The sequence below is a fragment of the Condylura cristata genome, unplaced genomic scaffold (genome assembly GCF_000260355.1).
Source record: "Condylura cristata isolate star-nosed mole 26May11 unplaced genomic scaffold, ConCri1.0 scaffold00029, whole genome shotgun sequence".
NCBI classification, from domain to species: domain Eukaryota; kingdom Metazoa; phylum Chordata; class Mammalia; order Eulipotyphla; family Talpidae; genus Condylura; species Condylura cristata.
The window spans coordinates 964371-985738 of record NW_004567130.1 but is presented as its reverse complement, the minus strand read 5'-3'; the positions used below and the strand labels follow the sequence as shown (position 1 = coordinate 985738).

The 21368-nt window shown below is 46.8% G+C and overlaps 1 protein-coding gene across 1 annotated transcript in view; it reads right to left on the bottom strand.

Annotated features, from left to right (window-relative positions):
• The window catches only part of TCTN2 (tectonic family member 2), a 23360-nt gene continuing 1992 nt past the window's right edge, over nt 1-21368 (bottom strand). Inside the window, exons 3-18 of the mRNA XM_004690627.2 lie at nt 20353-20380; nt 19516-19757; nt 14373-14473; nt 13781-13980; nt 13153-13276; nt 12173-12317; nt 10935-11000; nt 8944-9078; nt 8637-8714; nt 8062-8142; nt 7468-7579; nt 5243-5349; nt 2964-3120; nt 1553-1678; nt 442-530; nt 1-202 (exon numbers count right to left, since the gene is read on the bottom strand). Of these exons, the coding sequence (XP_004690684.1) occupies nt 81-202; nt 442-530; nt 1553-1678; nt 2964-3120; nt 5243-5349; nt 7468-7579; nt 8062-8142; nt 8637-8714; nt 8944-9078; nt 10935-11000; nt 12173-12317; nt 13153-13276; nt 13781-13980; nt 14373-14473; nt 19516-19757; nt 20353-20380 (1913 nt within the window). The 3' untranslated portion in view covers nt 1-80. The remainder of the gene's footprint in view (nt 203-441; nt 531-1552; nt 1679-2963; nt 3121-5242; nt 5350-7467; nt 7580-8061; nt 8143-8636; nt 8715-8943; nt 9079-10934; nt 11001-12172; nt 12318-13152; nt 13277-13780; nt 13981-14372; nt 14474-19515; nt 19758-20352; nt 20381-21368) is intronic.

The following is a 21368-nucleotide window of genomic DNA, read 5'->3' as shown; positions in this document are numbered from 1 at the left end:
CATGTCATTTATTACAGTTTTACATAGAGGCACATAGGGGTGCACCGGAGTCCTGGAGTTCAATCAATGGCCTGGAGTGATCAGAGGGTAGCTGGATTCCAAACCTTGCACATTCTGGTCCAGGGGTGACTGAGGAGCATGGCCAATATAAAGAAGGATGCTAAGAGTGAGCCCTTGGCGACACATTGAGGTGAAGGTTCCCCTGCAAGGCAATGAATGAGTCCCATGAAGTACGAAATTATGTCCTGACTTTGCTGGTCAATATTTAGGTAGAAATAAACTAGAGCATTTGACAGTGATCATTTCTAGTGGCTACACTAGCAACAATTACTGCTTGTTAAAATTTTACTATTTAAAGTTTTCAGTGACTATTATACTTTCTGTTAAAGTTCTTCAGTTACTACAGAATAATAAATGTTTCAGAAGCCCCCTTCACCCTACCTTGGTAATAGTGGGTCAGTGGATAGAGAAGTTGCTGCCAGCACACCTCGTTTCTGTCACAGTCGTATTCTGTGAAGTTGATCTGGAACCTAGGAAACATTGTGGGAGCTGCTGATAAGAAGCTTCCAAACTTGACTCAAGAAAGAAACATCAGGGCCCTCCCTGGTGGTGCAACCAATTAAAGCACAGCACTGTGAAGCTAGCCCCAGCCACTGCAGCACAAGCTTGATCCCCAGCCAGAGAGGTGACCCACATAGTGTGGCAAACCTCCCCTGACATGCCCACTGCTCCCCTCAGCAGTGTATTTCAGTACATCTGCCTGTTCAGCTCCCCTCTCTATCTCTGGTGAACCCTCTCAAACACGGCATCTCTGGCCTATACCCCAGTTCTTGTATGCATAATTAAGTAAACCTTTGAAAAAAAAAGAAACATCTATCCACAGTTCAAATGTGAAGTTCAAGTCAGTGCAAAACATTTCTGTGTTAGACTACCAGCTGGAGAGTAAGAAATTCACAGAGGAATATCTTCTTGGTGTCTGTGAAAGAGCATGTTCTCCTGGGTCAGTGAGAAACATCAGACTACGCAAGAGAGCTCAGCGGAAGCTGAGACTGCAGGAAATAACTAGCACTGGATGCCACAGCCTAGACTGTGCTCTGCTCTCTAGAAACTGGCAGGTGGGTCCCTGGCACGTTCCTGCACATATTGTGACGTGAACCTCCTTGTTAGCATAAATGTGACTTTTTTAACCCTCCCCCTCCATAAATGTGATTTTTTAAAAAGATTTATGTATGCATACAGAACTGGGGTACAGGCCAAAGAGAGGATTCACCAGAGACAGAGTGGGAAGCAAAACAGGCAGAATGACGAAGAACGCTGCTGAGGGGAGCAGCAGGCAAGACAGGAGAGGTCTGCTGCGCCATGTGGGTCAGCTCCCAGGCTGGGTTTTGAACTTATGCTGAGGAGGCTTTCTAGTACTGTGATTTAAACCCACTGCACCAGTAGGGAGGGCTCATCAATGTGCTTTTTTTTTTTTTTTAAGGGGGGACTTCTTATCTCCAAATACATGTTTTCCTTTTTCTAATAATGTCACCCAGGTCAACAGCCAGATTACCTTGTAAGAGGACGGGGTAACTGTGCTGGTATTTTGATGAACTGGACCGAGGCACTGAGTGGGAAGAAATCAGCCGTATCCTCACAGGTGAGCCCACACTGGAACTGCCAGCTCGCCGAGGAGAACCTGGTAAAAAAAAGATCATTGTTTCACCGCCATCTAAGCAACAGCAGCAGCCCGCCATTTTTGAGGGCTGGCAACACCCTGGGCATGGCGCTAAGCCCTTGATGCATAACACGCGTACCTGCACCACATAATTCTCAAAACAGCCCTACAAGGTGTGCATGGTAGTTATTTCTGCCACCTTTCTTCTGGAAATTACACCCAAACTTTCCCTTTACCTTGGGGAACCACCCCTTCCCACTCCCAGCTGGGGTCCAACCTTAATCTGGGGGCCTGTCCATTACTGGATCTAGCCAACCAGAGCACCCTACCGCCCTGACTGCAGCCACTGATTCAGAAAGGAGCATATGACCCAAATAGTAAAAGTCTGTCTAGGCATTTTTTTAAATTTATTTATTTGTGCACACAGAACTGGAGTACAGGCCAGAGGTGCAGGGGCAGTGAGAGGCTTCAGCAGAGACAGGGTGGGAGCAAAACAGGCAGATCGATGAAGTACATTGCTGAGGGGAGCAGCAGGTGAGACAAGAGAGATCTGCTGCACCATCTGGGTCTCCTCCAGTGCCGGGGATCAAACTCACACTAAAGTGGCTATACTTTAACCCGCTGCACCACAAGAAAGGGCCTGTCCAGGCATTTTTAAGAAAGGTGGGAATGAGGCACTTCCTGTCCCCGGACTTGCTGCATGGAAGTCTGGAGTTTCTGAATCTGTCTTTGGTAACTTTTGGGGGAAATACCCTGAGATAAGCCCATCCAAAGCAAAGAAGAATGAAGAAATGAAGAGAAGACTCCTGACCTCAGGGAAGCATGAGCTGGTGGCATGTGACTTTTCAGAAACCTTTTCAGAACCTGAACCTGTGAAGCCTCCTTCTGCTAAAGTCAGTGTAAATCGGGGCTCTGGCACCTAAATTTGAGAGTGGCCTAGCACATCAGCATATGATCTCTGTTTTACAGATGACAGTGCAGCTTGGCAGAGGTGCAGTAACCACCGAGGATCCCTGTTGTCACAGTGGGTGGGCTAGGGGAGATTTAAGCAGCTCCCAGAAACTCCACTCACCAACCACTGGGCAATACCCCCAATCACACTGCCTGTGACTCTCCCAGACTTAACACAGGCCTAGCGCTAAGGGGGCCCAGCTGCGGCTGGCATACATAGCTCTCTAAATATTCAGTTTACTCACCATCCACTTACACGCAGCATTGCCCAGGGCTGTGAGGGGGCGACCTCCCTACTCCACAGAGCACCCTCAGCTATACTGGCTAAAGGGCACATCTCTAGGATGGGTCATACCTGGTCTCCACACTAAGGATCTCCTGTTGAGTAACCCCCTCCACGGCGCCTGTGTCCGAGAAGAGGATGCGGATGGTCAGCTGAGCAGGGATGTCGGGGCAGATGCCACCGAAGTCACCAGCAGCCGGGCCTGCGCCGGGATCAGGGGCCTCTGCACCTATTGAAAAGTGGAGTGTGTGAAGAGAAGATGTGGTGCCTACTTCCCTGGAATGCAGGACACTACAGTCAGGACTCACTCTGAGGGGACTTCCAATGCTGAGGAACACAAGTCCTGACAGCCCCCCAGATCCAGAAAGCTTCCCTCTGCATTAAATGTGCATTGTTGGCTCTAAATGCCCTGACCCACATCCTGGAACCATAAACCATGATCCGCCCCCAAGCTGCTCCTCACTGAGGTCCACCTGCTGCTCCCTCAGAAACAGAAATCACTGTGGTAAAAATGCCCAAAGCCCCAGGCCACATGCAGGCCAGGCCACCACATTGAGAGAGGCTGCACACGACTCTGAGCATTAACAGCAACCCCTTAGAGGGTCGGCGTCAAAGGCCATTCCCTGGTGTGTTGCAGGAATACAAATGAAACATTAATTTTCATTCATCTTGAAAACTGGCATGATGAGGGAGAGACTCCATCATGACTGGGGTGGGAAAGTCTTCATTCCCTGGGGTCTACAGGTCTAGGACACTGTCCTAAAACCGCCTTCTTCTGTTTGTGAACCAGGCTGGGGCTGGGTGTGGCTCAGCCCTGCTTCTTCCCTGAAGGCAGCAACATACTGTCACCGCTGATGTATTGCCTAACTGCTTCGGGCTCCCTGGCTAGAAATGTCCTGTATTTTTGACTTCTCAGGGGCTTTACCAACTCTCCTCTCCCTCCCTCGGGCACTCCATAGCCCATTCAGCTGGCCTCAATGGCAAAGCCCAGAGGCTGGCAGCCCCAGGCTGTTTCCAAATGAGAACTGAATCTGGCCAAGGAACTGAGCACTGGCTGGACTGGCAAATCACAGCCTGGGCGCTCCATGGCCAACGGCACCCTGCTCTCAGTCAGAGGCTTGTCCATCCCCACACTTAAGTACACAACCCTCTAATGTGATCCCTGGCACCCAGAGGGAAGGAGGGGGACCTTAGAGACCAGAAACTAACCATAGGGGTGAGAGAAGTCAGGCCTGTGCCCTGACGGGCCTTCCAGCAGCCCCAGCCCACTGAGAAGGACCAGAAGGTAGAGAAAGGGAGGACAGGACCAGCAGACAGCTGCTCCCTCCCTAGGAGGGTGGAAGTGAGGGCGCTGCACCACTTCGGTGTGAGAGACTTAGGAAAGTGCACACTGGCGAGGCATTCTGCTCCTTCTGGCCCCAGAAGGCAACTGCATTGCCTGGAGCAATAGAAGCAGCTTTCTTCTGTTCAGTGCAGACGGTCACAACTCCCAGAGAAACTGGAGGGGGTGTTGGCTACTCACTAGCAGGGAAGAGGGCTGGGACCCCACCCCACCACACCTGTGCATGGGGAGGGGGATGGGAGCAGGGCCAAGGAGTCTGGCTGGGCTCCTCAGGCCACAGGTCTGTGTCTTCTCCTCCTCTCATCCCCTTCCCCTGCCAACCCAATACTGCAAAGGCCTCTGACCAAAGGCGCTGACCACAAGGCTGCTGGCCAGCCTCAGCTATCAGGCTGGATTAGCTCTCTTGCATTTTGATTTCTTTCTTGCCTTTCAGATTTACTGAGGTCAAATCCACATACCAGGCAATTCGCCCTTTTAAAGTGATGATGTGGAGTTTTTTAGACCGCTCATGGAGTTGTGCGGCTGTCACCTGATTCATCTTAGAACATTTTCACCCACAGGAAAGTCCATTCTCACCAGCCGTCATGCCTCAAGTCCCTCCACTGCCCAGTCCATGGTGGCTGCAGCCTGCTATGTCCCCCACACCTGCCCACCAGGACGTCACACAGCAACAGGCTCCACTGTGTGGTCATGCCTGACTCACTCTCTCACTTAGCATCGTGTTTTTATATCACCTTGTTTTCTTTTAACAAAATTGCTTTCAGAAATGACAAATGCCCACATTCCTGGCAATCGAAAATACCTGTGCCCACAAAACACCCTGACCATCTCCAAACCTCATTCAGATGCCCTTGTGACAAAGACAGTCAGCTTGTAAAACATTTGGGCAATGTGGACTTCGTGGGGACTTCCTCTTCGAAGGCAACACTGAGAGATAAAAGAGGTGACACGCCCCTGCCCCCAGCTGCCCTAAGGTCTGTCCATTGACCACACACAGGGCTTGACATACGCAGTATCTCCAGCCAGCCGGTGCTGAGGTCGCTATAGTCAGAGTTGCCTCTCATTGCAACATGTGTTGCTTCTATTAATGACTCCAGGTGTTCCACAGCCTTCTCCCTGCAAGAGAGTCAGACTTTCCTCAGTTCGTGACCAGCAGGTCTCCTCCTATAGCCCTTCTCAGAGAATGTTCAGGTTGTATTCACTGGATGACTGAATAAAAAAGTGCCAGAGGACCCCCATGTTTACTGCTGCTTTATTTACGATCGGGAAGACATGGAATCAACCCAAATGCCCAAAAGTAGATGACTGGATTAAAAAGATGTGGTACACATAACAATGGAATATTACTCAGCGATCAAAAAAGATAAACACATACCTTTTGCAGCAACATGGATGGAGCGTAAAGGGATCATGCTTAGTGAAATAAGCCAGAAAGAAAAGGAAAAATACCAGATGGATTCATTCATAGTAGGAGTATAACGGACCAGGCCAGAAAATAATAATAATAATGAACAGTTATATACCAGAGACATTTTACGGGGGTGGAGTGGGGAATGGGATCAAAAGTGGGCACTGGACTACAGTGATGGCACATGGGTGATTTGGTGATAGGAAGCCCACAGGGATTACAAATAAAAATAAACTATCACATTATTAAAAATAAAATTAAAAAGTGCCAGAGGAGGGCTTCCCTGATGGTGCAGGGGTTGAAGTCTCAGCACTATCAAGCTAGCGCCAACCACTGCAGCCTGAGTTCGATCCCCAGCCCAGGAGTTGACCCACACGGCGCAACAGACCTCTTCTATCTCCCCACTGCTCCCCTTAGCAGTGGATTTCAATGGATCCACCTGTTCTGTTCCTTCCTCTGTCTCTGGTGAATCCTCTCACCCCCTGCACCTCTGGCCTGTACCCCAGTTCTTGTATGCATAAATAAAAGTGCTAGAGGACCTGGCATTAAAACCCGGCCGGGAGTTTTATTTCTCTTCCAGGACCTTCACAGAGTAGATGGTACTAAGCAGCTATGGTAGGCCCCACAGATGCAGACTTTGGACTTGGGGTGCAATCATACCCCAAGCCCCTTTGATGTCACAAAAGTTAGGAGGTAGGCAGATGACACCAAGTTACTAGGATAAATTCAAGGACCCGATGACCTATCATTAACAGGCACCTAAATGTTTTACTAGAATGTCAGTTCATTAAATGAAGTTTAAGAACTGAAACTTAGCAGCCATCTGGTGATGTCTTATGGGCATGAAGCCCACAAACTGCAGGGAAGAGACTCATGTGGGTTTAGGCAGGCCTGATACCTGTGATTGGGATCACTGCAGGTGCCACACACCCAGATTTTTCTTCCCTTCCCAAAGTCCCCCACTTTTCCCTATTTTTCAAAGATGTTAGTGATGCAATGGATGTAACAGTGTGGCAATCAGATCGACAGTGAGAGTCCATGTCACACCTGGTCAGATGTCTATTACCAAAAAAAAAAAAAAAAAAAAAAAGATATGGGCCCCTTTCCAAGGCTAGAAGGATGTGGAATGCTGTAGTCACTGTGGACAATAATGTCGGTATTCCCAATAAAAATTAAACCTAGAAGGCCCTTCTCCCAGTAGCTCAGCGGGTTAAAGCACAGCACTGAGAAGGTAAAGCCACTTCAGCATGAGTTCGATCCCCACCCTGGAGGTGACCCACATAGCGTGGCAGACCTCTCCTGACCTGCCCGCTGCTCCCCTCAGCAGTGTATTTCAACAGTCAGCCTGTTCTGCTCCCCACTCTGTCTCTGGTGAATCCTCTCACCACCCCTGCACCTCTGACCTGTACCCTAGTTCTGCATGCATAAATAAATAAATCTTAAAAAATAAAAAAATTAAAAAAAAAGAAAAGAAAGCAATCTACTTCCAGTTCAAATGGTCTTGGGCAAGAAGATGACTTTCTCACGCTGCTGCAGCCCTTTTTATAGTGTTAAAAGCAGTAGGATTTGGTGACCTGAGCAAACCAGCAGAGAATTCACATGAACATGGATAGAGTGGCTTTGGTCCAACCTAGTGATGTTTGAATTCACTCTAAATTGTTCTGGAAGTTTGCATTAATTCATTATTCACGATCACTTCTACACAAGTTTTTATTCAGACTGACTTTTCACCTCCAACTTACTGTCTTTAGTGCTCATGCAGTGGGTTAATTTTAGGCAAACCAAACACCTTCAAAGCACAAAAGGTTCACCTGTGAAACACTCACCTGAGCTGAGTGCAGTTTTCATTCACCCCAACTTCCAAAAGGCACCCAGAGATGGCGTTCTCACCAAACCCCACCGGCTTGAAGGCTGCAGCTGCACACAGACCCCTTCCAGCTACAGGGTAAAAGAACTGCCCGCTTAGTATTTTTTGCTAAAGAAAACCCAAGATTTAATTCAAAGCTTTTCTTGAAAAACAGCTAGAAAACAGTGGCAGTGAAACTTCTGGTTTTTTAGTACTCGTGTCACCATTACTGTGATCCTGCCTGAGCTGAGCAAAGGCGGCTTTCCTGTAAGTGGGAGGCAGGAAATTGAATGCCTTCTGCCAAGGAGGGTCATCACCATGGACACAGAGTGTCCATGTCTCTAGAGGATGCAATCTTGGGTGACAGGCAAAGAAAGGAAAAGGGCCTCTAAGCCAACCCTACATCTAAATCGCTCTTACTAATATCCAGCAATTCGGGTGCAAATGATGTTAACTCTCTTTTTTTTTAATTATAGAAGCATGAAAAACCTTCCCACCTCACCCTGCTTTAAGGGATTGATTACTTGATTTGATTTAAAATGTGGTCCTAGCAGGCCTGTCACCAGCAAATTACCTGCTTGCCAAAGGTTTAAAGTCGTGACGTTCTTCATCCCAAGGGCATTTACAGCTCGGACGGGCTTGCCAAGCTGGTAACCTGGCAGACAAAAGGAGTGAGAGTTGGCCTCTTTCCAGGGAAGTGATTCTGATGCAGCGAGTGCTGGGTCATCAGGTCACAGAAAGGAGGGATCCAGCACACAGAGAGCCCCAAACCACCATGAGAGGAGTTAACCACCTTCATTCCATTTGCTTTTGTTTTTTTAAACAAAAATATTTGTGTGATTTTTAAAAATAAATCTGAAAAGTCCAAGGTGGTGGGACTGGGGGGTGAGGGGGAGTAGACTGGCCTGCCCTGCATGCCCCAAGGCTTCATGGAAGACCCAGATCCAAGCCGCTGTCTCCTAGTAAATCTGTCAAGGGCCCACCCCTCCTTCCCTATCAATCCAGCCCAGTGTTTCCAATGCGTCCTTGTGAAAAGGTCACATGCGCGGAAAAGCTGGACCTGGGAGGTCACTGCAGCCACCCCCTAAAATCCATCAATAATTAGCTGCCTTTGTCTTATCTGTGATGCCAGCACAATCACATACACACCTGGATTTCCAGATGATTCTTTTTCATCACCACTGTTGTAGCTTAAAAACCTGACCGTGAATCTCTGTGCCATGATTCCTAAAAATAAAATAAAAACAAGGAGCACAATTTAACTAGAAAGTCCCTAGCATGTTATTTTTCTTGCCCTTATAATTACATTTGACATGCACCCAAAAAAAAAAATCTAAGTAAATCACAAACACATAAGAAGCAAGTCTGACTTAGTTTTGTGTAATTACAACAATCTTGAAGAGGTGGGAAAAGTGTTTTAAACTGAAAGCGCCTCCATGACCCTCAACAAAGTTACCTTTTTGCTGGGCACTGACGGCTGCCTGGATAATTCTGACGTTTATTTCAGTGATTGTATTATTATTCCACCTGAAAATATAATGTTCTTCCACATTCACAATTTTGGGGATCGGTCCAACATTTAACAGTGTTTCTGCAAATAGACAAACACCTTCATAAATGAAAGACCCTCTCTGCCTGTGTGGCCCTCTCCCTACACCACTGTGCCCTGCCTCCGCAACTCCTAACACGAAGGGGTGGTCCTTCCTGGGGAAGCCTTCAAGCCAGGGCTGGGCTGCCTTAGGCCCAAGCGACAGTCTAAGTGGGGGGCAGCCTCCCTTCTAGCTCATGAAACTCAGGGCCCAGCCTGGCTTCATGCTTTGTTCAGTAAGTGGTGACAGAAAAGCCAAGCCTGCTGGCAGGCTCACTGCAATGTGCTAGGCCTGCTGCTGGTGTTTGAAGAGAAGAACAAACTCGAGAATTATCACACGTGGAAAAGAACAAATTGGACCCCACATGAAAACACTATCCTCCATCAGCCAGACTCCCAGAACTTACTCACTGCAACGCAGTTACAAAGACATCAGAAAAGAGAAGTAGTAAGGAAAAGGGGCTCAGAGGAGTCTTTATCTGGAAGATATTTAAGAAAGTGCTCAGAGAACCAGAGGACAAGAAGGCACCCGGAGGTACATGTCTGGGACAGTAAGCATGAGGTCAAGGTCACAGAGAGATGGAAGAAGGAACAAAGATGACGCAAGGGGGCGACTTCCTAGTGGTGAGCCTCCTTCAACTGTCAATACAAATGTACTCTACTCTGGGGTCTCCCTGGTTGCAAAAGGGGTTAAGTCTCAGCACTAGGAGCTACTGCCAGCCAGTGCAGCACTAGTTCAATCCCCAGCCAGTAGCTGAACCACATAGAGCAGCAGACCCCTCCTATGTCCCTGCTTCTCCCCTCAGCAGTGTGTTTCACTTAGTACACCTGTTCTGTGCCCCACTCTGTCTCTGGGGAATCCTCTCACGCCTGCACCTCTGTCCTATACCCCAGTTCTTATATGCATATATAAATAAATCTTCAAAAAAAATGTACTCCTCTCTGGAACTATGTGTTCCTTGGAAGAAATGACATGTATTTCTGGAGAACGATATAAATGGGGGGACATTAATATACTTGTACTGGGGACCTCCCTGGTGGCCTAAGGGTTAAGTCTCAGCACTGTCACCGCTACAGCCTGAGTTCAATCCCCAGCCAGGGAGCTGACCCACAGAGAACAGCAGACCTCCTGTCTCTCCGCTGCTCCCTTTAGCAGTGTGTTTCAGTGGATCCACCTATTCTGCTCCCCGTGCTGTCTCTGGTGAGTCCTCTCACCCTCCACACCTGGCATACACTCCAATTCTTCTCTGCAAAATTTTTTTTAATTAAAAAATAAAATACCGGCCCTCCCTGGTGGCGCAGCGGGTTGAAGCACAGCACTGAGAATCCAGGGCCGCTTCCGCATGAGTTCGATTCCCGCCTGCCCCGGAGGTGACCACATGGTGTGGCGGACCTCTCCTGGCCCGCCCGCTGCTCCCCTCAGCAGTGTATTTCGTCGATCTGCCTGTTCTGTTCCCCGCTCTGTCTCTGGTGGGGCCTCTCGCCGCCCCTGAGCCTCTGGCCTGTGCCCCAGTTCTGTATGCACGAATGGATAAATCTTTAAAAAAATAAATAAATAAATAAATAAATAAAATAAAATACCAGGCCCTCCCTGGTGGTGCAGCAGGTTAAAGCACAGCACTAAGAAGCTAACGCCACTTCAGCGTGAGTTTGGTCCCTGCCCTGGAGATGACCCACATGGTGCAGCAAACCTCTCCTGACCCGCCCACTGCTCCCCTCAGCAGGGTACTTCACCAGTCAGCCTGTTTTGCTCCCCAATGTCTCTGGTGAATCCTCTCACCACCCCTGTACCTCTGGCCTATACCCCAGTTCTGTATGCATAAATAAATAAACCTTTAAAAAATATAAAAATAAAATACCTGCACTGGTGATGTATTTATTCAGGTCAGCTGCTTTCTCGTAGGTGACATCGGGTATGACATTGCCTAAAATAACACATAAATTAAGTGCCAGGGACCAGAAGCCAGACAAGGTCACATTGATCAAGCACATGTGCTGAGGAGCCCACCCTGTATGCCAGCCTCAAACTTTCCCCAAACAGTGAAAACTCCAATATTCTTGGCATCTAATTGCAACTGAGGAGCAGAAGCTCAGGGGTCAGTGATGAAGGGGGAAACCTGTGCTCAGGTCAGACCCAACGAACAGGGCAGGGGGCAGAGGTGCTGGGCAGTGCTATCACTTTAGGAATCCGTTTGGTGGTGTCTTGGAAAGTTAAACCACCTCCTCGTGCTGCAGTTCCACCCTGGTACATGGCCAGGAAAAATGAAAACGTTGCCACCCACTTGCTCACATGTGAGTGTTTGCAGAAGGACTTGGACAGCAGATGTCAGACCCTCCCACCTGCCCAGAGCTCATGCTGGGTACCAAGGTATACGTGCAACCAGCTGTATAAAGGAAGGAGGCTCTGGTCTTTCCAGTGTGGCTGAACCTCAAAAACACTACACAAGGGGCCCCCCTGGTGGAATGGAGGTTAAGTCTCACACTATGACACCATCACTTGCCACTGCAGCACCAGTTCGATCCCCAGCCAGGGAGCTGACCCACATGATGCTGCAGACCTCTTCTGTTTCCCCACTGCTCCCCTCAGCATTCTATTTCAGTCTGCCTGTTCTACTCCCCACTCTCTCTGATGAATCCTTTCACCCCTGCACCCCTGACCTGCACCCTAGTTCTTGTATGCATAAATAAAAATAAACTTTAAAAAAAATCAAAAACAAAACAATATGCCAGACCTTCTACTTAGAAGACATTTGTATGAGGAGTCCAGAACAGGAGGCAGGCTGGGGGAGGGAGAGGGAATATTGCTTGGTGGAATGGGGTTTCCCTCTGGGGTGAATATTCTGGAAGAAGACGGCAGTGGTGGTTGCAGAACTGAGTAGTTGTCCTGACAGCCATGAGCTATGACACCAGTCACTTTTGCATGATGTGAATTTTACCACAATTTTTTAAAAAAGAACTGAAATGCAATGTGCTGTCTATGAAATTAAGTTTTTTTCCAAAGGAAACCCATTTCTGAGCCGGGCACAGAGCCGAAGCCTAGATGTTACGGTGAGACCATGAGAACAGGTCTGCGCAACTTTTCACACCCCCAACTCACCTCCCGAGTGGCCTGTGGCACCGTTGATCACATCATCAATCCCGTCTTTTTCTTTGTAGGCTTCCAAGTACGTAAAGCATTGAACATCAAGGTTGTGGAGGAAGGCCACAGGGGCATCCTGCACGCACTGCCCGCCCAGGGAAACCTGAGGGAGGGAAGCCCCCACCAGCTGTGGCTTGCCCCAAGACATAAGAACTAAGGGGCGTCTGGGGAAAGCCCTGTCCACCAGTCCCAGCTGCTGGGCCACGTGGAGGAGGGCTAGTTTGTGACAGGATAATTGAGGCCTCCAGCTCTCCTGGGGATTGCTCATGGGAGTCTGGAAGCCACAGGGTGAGGAGTAGCCACAGGGTGAGGAGTAGCCACAAGGTGAGGAGAAGCCACAGGATGAGGAGTAGCCACAAGCTTCGTTAGTGAAAACAGAAATGATTCCCTGCTCTGCACCATTTGCTCTGCAGAAAATAAGTCAACTTGTTTTTCCCTCCTCATTACCACCTGATTTTGGTTAAAACCATAAAAATGGTTTTCCATAAATAATGAAGAGAAAGGGCTTAGCTGCCCTCCTATGTTTTCTTCCTACATATATGTTCCCCTCATAATTTTGAACTTCAAAAGTATTAAAATTTCACATAAAGTACCAGAGCCTTCAAGTAACTTTCAAAGTCCTGGAAGGCTACATGAGGTGGCATTTTTTTATTCTTCCTAGTAGTCAACTATTAAACTAACAGAAGTGAAGAGAAATGGCTACTTCCACAAAAACATTAAAATCTCCTGGTTTTGTTTAGCAAATACATGCTGATATTTAGCAAAGACAGTAACCAATTTAAGGGTAAACACTAAAAAAAATGTAGAGACTAAATGGCCAAGTGCCTAGAAAGTCCATGGGACTTAGGGAGTAATTCTTAAGAGCAGGAGGAGTTAAATTTACAATAGGGTAGGGAAAATAAGAAAAGGCCCCAGCAGAGTGAGATCAAAGTTCTTACCTGTGGGACAGTGAAATGTGCCTCCACGGTCCTGATGGGGTCCCCTTGCTTGTATCCAAAGCCAGAAACGCTCTTTGGGTCCGTGGACACGTACATCCCCAGAGCAGAGGGCTGGCTAGAGGAACTGTGAATTCAGACGAAAGCCCATCATAACGACGCTTGACTTATATCTGCTAAAAAAATTCTCCTTTAAATTTTTTTTTAGTTTTTTAATTACAAAAGTAATACTAAATGCCACTAAGCTGTTCACTTGGAAGTAATTAGTTATTTACTGCAATAATGATAATGGGAAAATTGTAAAATTCAACAACACAGAAAGGTGAAATACAGAAAGTTACAGTCCCTTCACCCCATAAACCCCCTCTTTCCAGGCAATCACTGTCTGGACCCCCTGCTTGCTCTCTGGATCTCCACTAAAACCCAGAAAACCACTAGTAACTGTTTGCAGTATCAACTTATTTTCAATGAGTCTTTCAGATACTTAACACAAACTAAACTTACTGAATGCTAGATTCAACCTTGATTCTAGAAAGGAACAGTTTGTGCGTGGAGTCTCCAGCAGAGTCCTGAGAAATATGTGCCCCACCTTGTAGGGCCCACGGCCTCCCTGGGATCGGGGTACACTCACGTGGCCCCATGGTAGAAGTGTCCCAGGAAGGGCGAGTTGGCGGGGGGGGACATCACACACAGCAAGGAAAACCAATCAGGCCTTCCGTGTGCCAGGGGCTCCGCAGAGCAGAGCTGATCAAATGGGGGGTCCACGTCACCTCCAAAAACACCAGTGAAACAGGAGTCTCTGAAGAGCTCTCGCACAGCAGGCAAGCATTCCTTGAAGGGAAGTGGGAGGAGCAGTGAGACAGAAGGGGCTGCACGTGCCACAAGGTCTCTTTCTGGGGTGCTGGCAGCCTTACAAAATTAGATTGGGGTAATGACATACAGCTCAATAAATGCATAGAAGTCACTGAAAGGTGTGTTTCCTCCCCTATTTATGTTTTCTTAAAGGCTTCAACTCAAGATACCAAGACTATCCAGCCCACCCCGGTCATCCCAACATGACTTGACCCAAAGATACGTCTTTGTTTTCTCTCATAAACAAGACTGATGACGCTGGGCGAGAAAACACTGCTTCCAAGGCAACTCGCTGCCTCAGTTCGGAGAGCTCATCCACTGAGAGAGTCGCTGACGGGGAGTGGCTTTCATCTCTCCCTTGGGAGGCGCACCTGGTCACAGCAGCAGCGCACGTCACAGGCCCCGGCTGTCAGATTGCAGGGACACGGCCCCAGGGGCTGATACACCTGGTTGGGGATGACAGTCGTGTTCTCTGTAAGCACAAACAGGAAGGCTCAGTGATGAAACCGAGGCTAGCACAGGGCCGCATCTCCCATTCTAGGCTGAGCCACGGCCTGCAGGGCCCCTTTACCACATGCTGCGCATCAGGGAGACCCTGAAGCCAGCTCCCAGCCTCTGAGGCTGTCTCCAGCACACCACAAAACCCAAGCACAAGTTATCACACTAGCAATACTGGGCCAAAGAAGTCACAGCTAACCCTGAAGAGAATCAACTGGCCGAAAGGCACCCACTGGGACAGGCGGACACCTGATGTCACTTCTCTGGGCTGAGCAGCCCTTCCCACAACGCAGGCTATCATGTGGCCTCCCTCACACATATTGTCTCTTTGGGCAGGTAACACTGAAGCTCTGGTGACAATCCAGGCAGCTTCCTGGCCCCTGTCAGACCACATAAGGTCACACTTTACTAGGCGACATATACAGCCTGGGGAAATCCAGGTCTTCACCTCCTGATTCTGGTTCAGGTGTGAGGAAACTAAGTAGGTCAAAGGGAGAACCTGGAGGCCACTCCAGCCTGCCAGAAGTCGACTCCCCGTGCCTGCCTACCACAAAGCTGGGCACCCTTCCAAGAACTCAGGCCCCCCAAGTCACACTCAATCGCAGAGATCTTTCTAAAAAGCACAAGTTAAACCACATCACTCTTCTGCTAAGAGTGTTCCCCAGTACCCTGTGATCTACCCCCAGCTTCCTTGTCCATCTCTGAGAGACAGACAATGGGCCCCTGTGCCCCTCCCCTTTGCAGGCAATGCTCCAGCTTGCTGGCACCTGTCAACCCCAGCGCCCTCCCCATGGACGTGCACACTCCAGCGCCTCCCTCTAGGAAGCCCCGTGGCCCCATTCTCCCCTCCTCTGCCTTCTATGGTTCCTTGGCTGAAAGCCCCCTCCCCAGAAAGGCCTCACCTAACCTGCAGGATGGGACAGGTTCTCCCTTCCCCACCCCCAATGACGATTTCCTGCTCAGCACTGATTCCTGTTCACAGCCTCTGCGAACGTGTGGTATGTGCGACTGTGACTTGGTATTTAAGCTGTAGGAGCCATGAGGATGGGGACCCTCTCTTCCAGTTTGCTTTATGGTCCAGTCCCGGCAGGGGCCCAGTCAATACTAGTTGATGGGGCAACTTCATTTCTTTAAAAGGGCTTCCATGAGGTGTGATTCACACCTGGTGTGAATTTGCCCACTTAAAGCACAGTGTCCTGAGACACCTTCCATTCCCTTGAGAATAAATGTACACTGTGCCTCAGTGAGAGGACTAAAAATTAGGTGCCCCTGTTTCTGTTAACAGTAATAATTTTTTTAAATCCCAAATAATAATATTAAAAGAGTTAAACTTGGAGGGACAAAAGTGTATGATGAACTCAGGTACACTGGCTCTGGATGTTTAAATGTCCAAATCATACAGTTTCCAAGGGGAATAATGTACAGACTCTTCCCTAAAGGGACCTCGGCCCACTCTTCCCTGAAGCAATGTGAGAAACTGTCCTCTCAGAAGCTCAAATTCCATAAGAAAAATTGCAAATTACCTCAAATTCTTGAAGAACATTCTACCTCTCAAAGATAAGTATGGCCCAGCACTGTAGAATAGCATCAGTATAAGCCTGATAATTTTAGATTGCCTAGAAGCCCATACTACAAGAAGTAAAAAATAGGTGTAATTCATTTAATAACTAAGTCATATGCATTAATAACTAATTAATGTATGTTGACACAGCTATGCAACTTCTATCGACTGACAAATTCCAGATAAAAAAGGAAAAGCTCTGAAAAATCAGAATTTCCACTGCTAACTTCTGTTATGACCTCCCTTTTTTGTATAATCATAATATCAAAATATTCTGAGCAACCATCAGTTTACAACTGGATTGCCTTAGTCTCATAAGGTGGCTGTCTGGCCTGGAAATTCCTCTGTCTCCTGAGACAAAAGGTAAGCCCCAGGAGAAATAAGACCCCAGGGCATAAAAACTCCTGGGAAGCTTCCTTGGTTTCTTTAAATAAAAAGCAAATCTCAGATAAGACTTCTAGGGCATAAAGACTCATGGGCAACTTTTAACCTTGATTACAGAGGTGTTGCTTAATACACAACTGTACAACTTTCTCTTAATTTACTCCTTTTTAAAACAAGCACTAACTACTCTGCTAGCCTTAAATTAGCCACTAGCTTTTCTTTAGACAATCTCTGATAACACTGCTAACACAATTTATTACTTCCCTAAGACTCCTAATAACCTCTTGCTAACAAGCTCATCCTTTCCCAGACCCCTCTTCCCTTGAGTTATAGCTAAACATCTGTATACATGACAATTATCACAAAAACATATAATCTAGTATATCATAAAAAGTTAAGAAAAAAATACTTTGTTCCCCTTGTCCTTGAGAAGATTTATGACAATTCATGGCAATCTCTCATTAACTTACCCTCTGCACTACTGCAATTTACTACTTGCTAGATAGTATAAATAAGGACCTGCTGAGGGAATGAGAAGGGAGACTTGCACCCAACTCCGACTCCGTGTCTTCCTTGTGCCCGCTCCCCTCTCCCCTTTTGGAATCTCTGCTCACCAACGCCTTCTACCTTAGGGCCCTGCCTGTCTCACCTCTGGACACCTCGATAGTTGGGGCTGGTCCCCAACAGTATGTCACATATCTGTGGCCTACTGCATCCTATATTCTAAATGCTAACATGTCAGCAGGTAGTCCAGGTGAAGTAGACTGAGTTTATGTCATTTCACACAGTTCCCTAAACCCATGAACTCAGCTCATCTCAAGCCAGACTTTTAAGTGCTCGGCCTGCAGGACAAGAAGGAGGAGCTGCTTCCCTGGGAACCCCCCATTCTGTAAGGAGGAAAGGCAGGTGAGTAGATCACATGACTGTCAAAGGGTCCAGGCACAAGAGATACCCAGGAGAACACTTTACTTAGGTTGGAAGGAAAGGGGAGATCTACCTAGCAGAGGAGTTTGCCCAGGTAAGAACCAGGAGGGAATGGAAACATGCCCTCCACACTGAAAAGAAACCTGGAGACCCCAGCAGGACCTTTACCCTCAAGGAGCCCCCAGCCAAGGGGCTGGATGCCCAGCCAGGTCCACACACAGGCAGCAGTTAGAGAGGCTGCCAAAGAGAGAGAATCTAATAGCAGGGAGTGGGTGGGGCAGGCCAGAGGAGAAACCTGCCCCATATGAGAGAGAGAGAAGGGGGAGGGAAAGAGAAAGTTCTGGGTTCTCTGCAATCAGTTATCAAGCAGATCTACTGGATTTTACTTTTATCCTGGGATTTGGCACATGCCAGAAAACTGTTCAATCATTTCTTCCAACTCTGTAGCAGTTAACTATAAGGCCATGCCGGTGGAAGCGTCTACACAACGACTTACAGGGTCTATGTGGTAGCACAGCAGAAGCCCAGTATATCGACGGTCTCTTGAGCAAGGAGAAAGGTGGGTTACAGGTCTGACACTCTGTGATCGAGAGCTCGCATGACATAAACAGGATATAAACAGGTAGCATAAGAATATGCTACCACATGACATATAAACAGACGTTAGTGCATCTATTTGTCACCTACTTTGCTTGCCAGCATCCTTGTCACTGAGGACACCACATACCTCTTACCTCTGCTTCCATCTTTCTCCTAGTTCTGCTCACTGTCTGACTTCATACAAACCTGTTCATACCTTCACAGGGTCAGAGCAGGCAGCTCATCATTACCAATATACAAAGACTTCCCTAAGTCACACACAGGAAATCCAAAACAGTACCTAACAGTCAGACATTTCAAAAAAAAAAAATCAAGTCATCACTTTGCATGGCAGAACTACAGTGGATTCCTCCTATTTTTTTTTTAAACACCCACTGGATTTGACTTTTTTATTTGCTTTAAATTTTATTAACTAGAAAATGATCAAAATCTTTATTTCCCTGAATAAGAGTCACATGATTCAAAACATCAAAGGGGAGGCAGTGAAAGCCAGCTACCTCGCCCCTCCTGGCCACCCAGTCTGTAGCACTGGTTTACACAGCACTGCTAGAAGCAAATTTAAATGTCTACTCTCCTTCCCTGCTCTCGGCATTGTCTGCTTTTGCTTTGCTTTTGCACTTAGCCCTGTATCCTGGAGCTCTTTCCACACATGTAAGTGCAGTGGGAGGCAGAGTCACCCGCTGAATGGATCTATCACAACTTAGCTAATACTCCTAACTACCCAGGGCCACTAGAATGTGAGAAGGGAGGTGACACCAGAATGCGAGCAGGGTTTGTTGCAGAGGCCTAGGGACATGGTGGTGGCACCTATCAGAGCCACCCCTTACTAATAGCACAACTGAGGTCTTTTGTTCTTAGAACACTGCCACTCTTCAAAAGGGAGAATAATGCAAAAATGTTTTCCCTGTCCAGAGATGCCCGCAATGGGGTAGGTGCTGTAGCACTTATTATGGTATCAAAAGAGAAAACTGTCTCAACTTCCTTCACAAAGAGACTAGTAAGCTATGGGATGTAGCCACACCATGGAATACTATGCAGCTGTCAGAAAAATGAAGTGAGCTACCATTGATGCCTCTTACAGTGCATTTACTCATATGAAACAATCTCAGCAACTTTAAAGTATAGAAGAATGAACTTCATGTTACTGTTTTTGGTTGTTATTTTTTTTTTAAAGAATGCAGTATGTGCTTCGGTCCGCCTAAGTTGGCAGACTGCCACTGAGAAAGGGAGCTGCAGGTAAAAAGACTTCAAGGAAAATTCGCTATATTCTGTAAACTCGCTCAAAAGTTTACAGGTGTTTTTGACTTTAAAATGGAGTTATGGGAAATAGTAAACAGAAAACTCCTCTCAAAGAGGATCTAAGGTAGCTTGCAAAGATACAAATAGAAAAACAAGAAAAAATAAATCTTAAGTAAAATAATACAAAACAGAAATTTGTCAAAAAATAAAAGAAAAAAACATTTAGGAAGGCAAAACCGACTCCAGAGTGAAGCACACAGTACTTATCATCAAATAGATGATGTTTAATCATCAGAGACTTAACTTACCTGATGCATTCTGAGCCAGAACAGTGCTGGCATAAATTTCCACTTGGATGAGTAGATGTGCTAAGCAGGAGGAACCATGATATGCTGACACCAGAAGGGTTTGGACAATACATGGGGATGCTAAGAAGAGATCTGTCTCATTCGAGGAACACCGCTGCTGATCCCCCTGCAGCCTCACCGTCACTACCAAGGCATCCTGCAAGGGAAACATTGCTGTGCTTTCAAAGAGACTCGAAGAGTGCCTGCAAGTATGAGAACACACAATGAAAACACAAGGAATGCACACATCAGCCTCGGTTCATCTGACAACAGGAGAATTGGATAGGGAGTTGACCAAATTTTTCTTCAAGCTGCCCTATACACCCTTGGGCTGATACAGGCCCCAACTCCTAATCCTCAGGCCACCACAAGAGCTAGGGACATGCAGGGGAACACAGGCTGCCCAGTCTGCACAGCTTGCCTAGCATCTTTCTGGTTTCTTTAGTGTCTGACCAGCAGATACTATGTTTCTTTGGGAAATAGGGACTTTTCTTTTGAGTATAGTCTGTCTTTCCCACTCTTCATCAAGTTGACACCTCGCCTATAGTAAGCACTTGCTCAATGGAACGTTTATTAATGGAAGCTGTCCAGTCTCTCCAGACTGGGGCATCCTTACACATAAGCTCAGTGTTGAGTGAGAGCTGTGGTTGATGAAGCTGTTTTGAGTCAAAGAGCCATGTAATGATGATCCCACAGAAGCTAGCAATACTCTCAAGAGAAAAAAATGCACATACACCCATAAATTTATGCAAATTTCAGAGTTTCACAGACCCCATTTAGTCCATCGGAGGACCTCACCTTAAGGTGAGAACCTCTAGGCTAGACCCTATAGCCCACAGTTTCATAGTGGCCTGAGCACAGAGGAAACCATTCTATGCCAAAAGAGCTAAGGAGATGATATGTTAATTTACATGGAAAACCCTAAAAACTCCACAGAGAAACTAATCAAACCATCAACCAGTTTAGCAAGGTAGCAGGATATAAAATCAACACACAAAAATCAGAGGCCTTCCTATACACAAACAACCAAACAACCATTTCAGAAGAAACAGAAATTTAAAAAAACATCCCCTTTTCAATTAAAACAAAAAGAATCAAATAACAGGGAATCAACCTAACAAAAGAGGTAAAATACGTTTACAAAGAAAATTACAAAACACTGTTAAAAGAAATACAAGAAGACACCATAAAATGGAAAGACATCCCCTGCTCATGGATCGGGAGAATTAACATCATTAAATGGCCATCCTGCCAAAAGCAATATACAGATTTAATGCCATCCCAATAAAAGCCTCAATGACATTCTTCAAAGAAATAGAAAAAATACTGATGAAATTCATATGGAACAACAAAAGACCTCGAATAGCCAAAACTCTCATGACTAGGAAGAAAGAGAATGGAGGCATTACAATCCCAAACTTCAAGCTATACTACAAAGCCATAATAATCAAACCTGCATGGTACTGAACAAGAACAGACATACAGACCAGTGGATTTGAATAGAAAACCCAGATATAAACCCACAGGTGTATGGAAAGTTAATCTTTGACAAAGGAGCAAAGAAGATACAATGGAACAAAGAAAGTTTAGCAAATGGTGCTAGGAAAACTGGGAAGCTACATGCTACCTCTCACCATACACAAAAATCAACTCGAAATGAATTAAAGACCTAGACATAAAAACGGAAACCATAAAATACCTGGAAGCAGAGACGGGCCAAACAATACACGACATACACTTCAGCGACATCTTTAAAGATAGAGCACCCAATGCCACAATAGTGAAGGCAAGGATAAATAGATGGGACTACATCA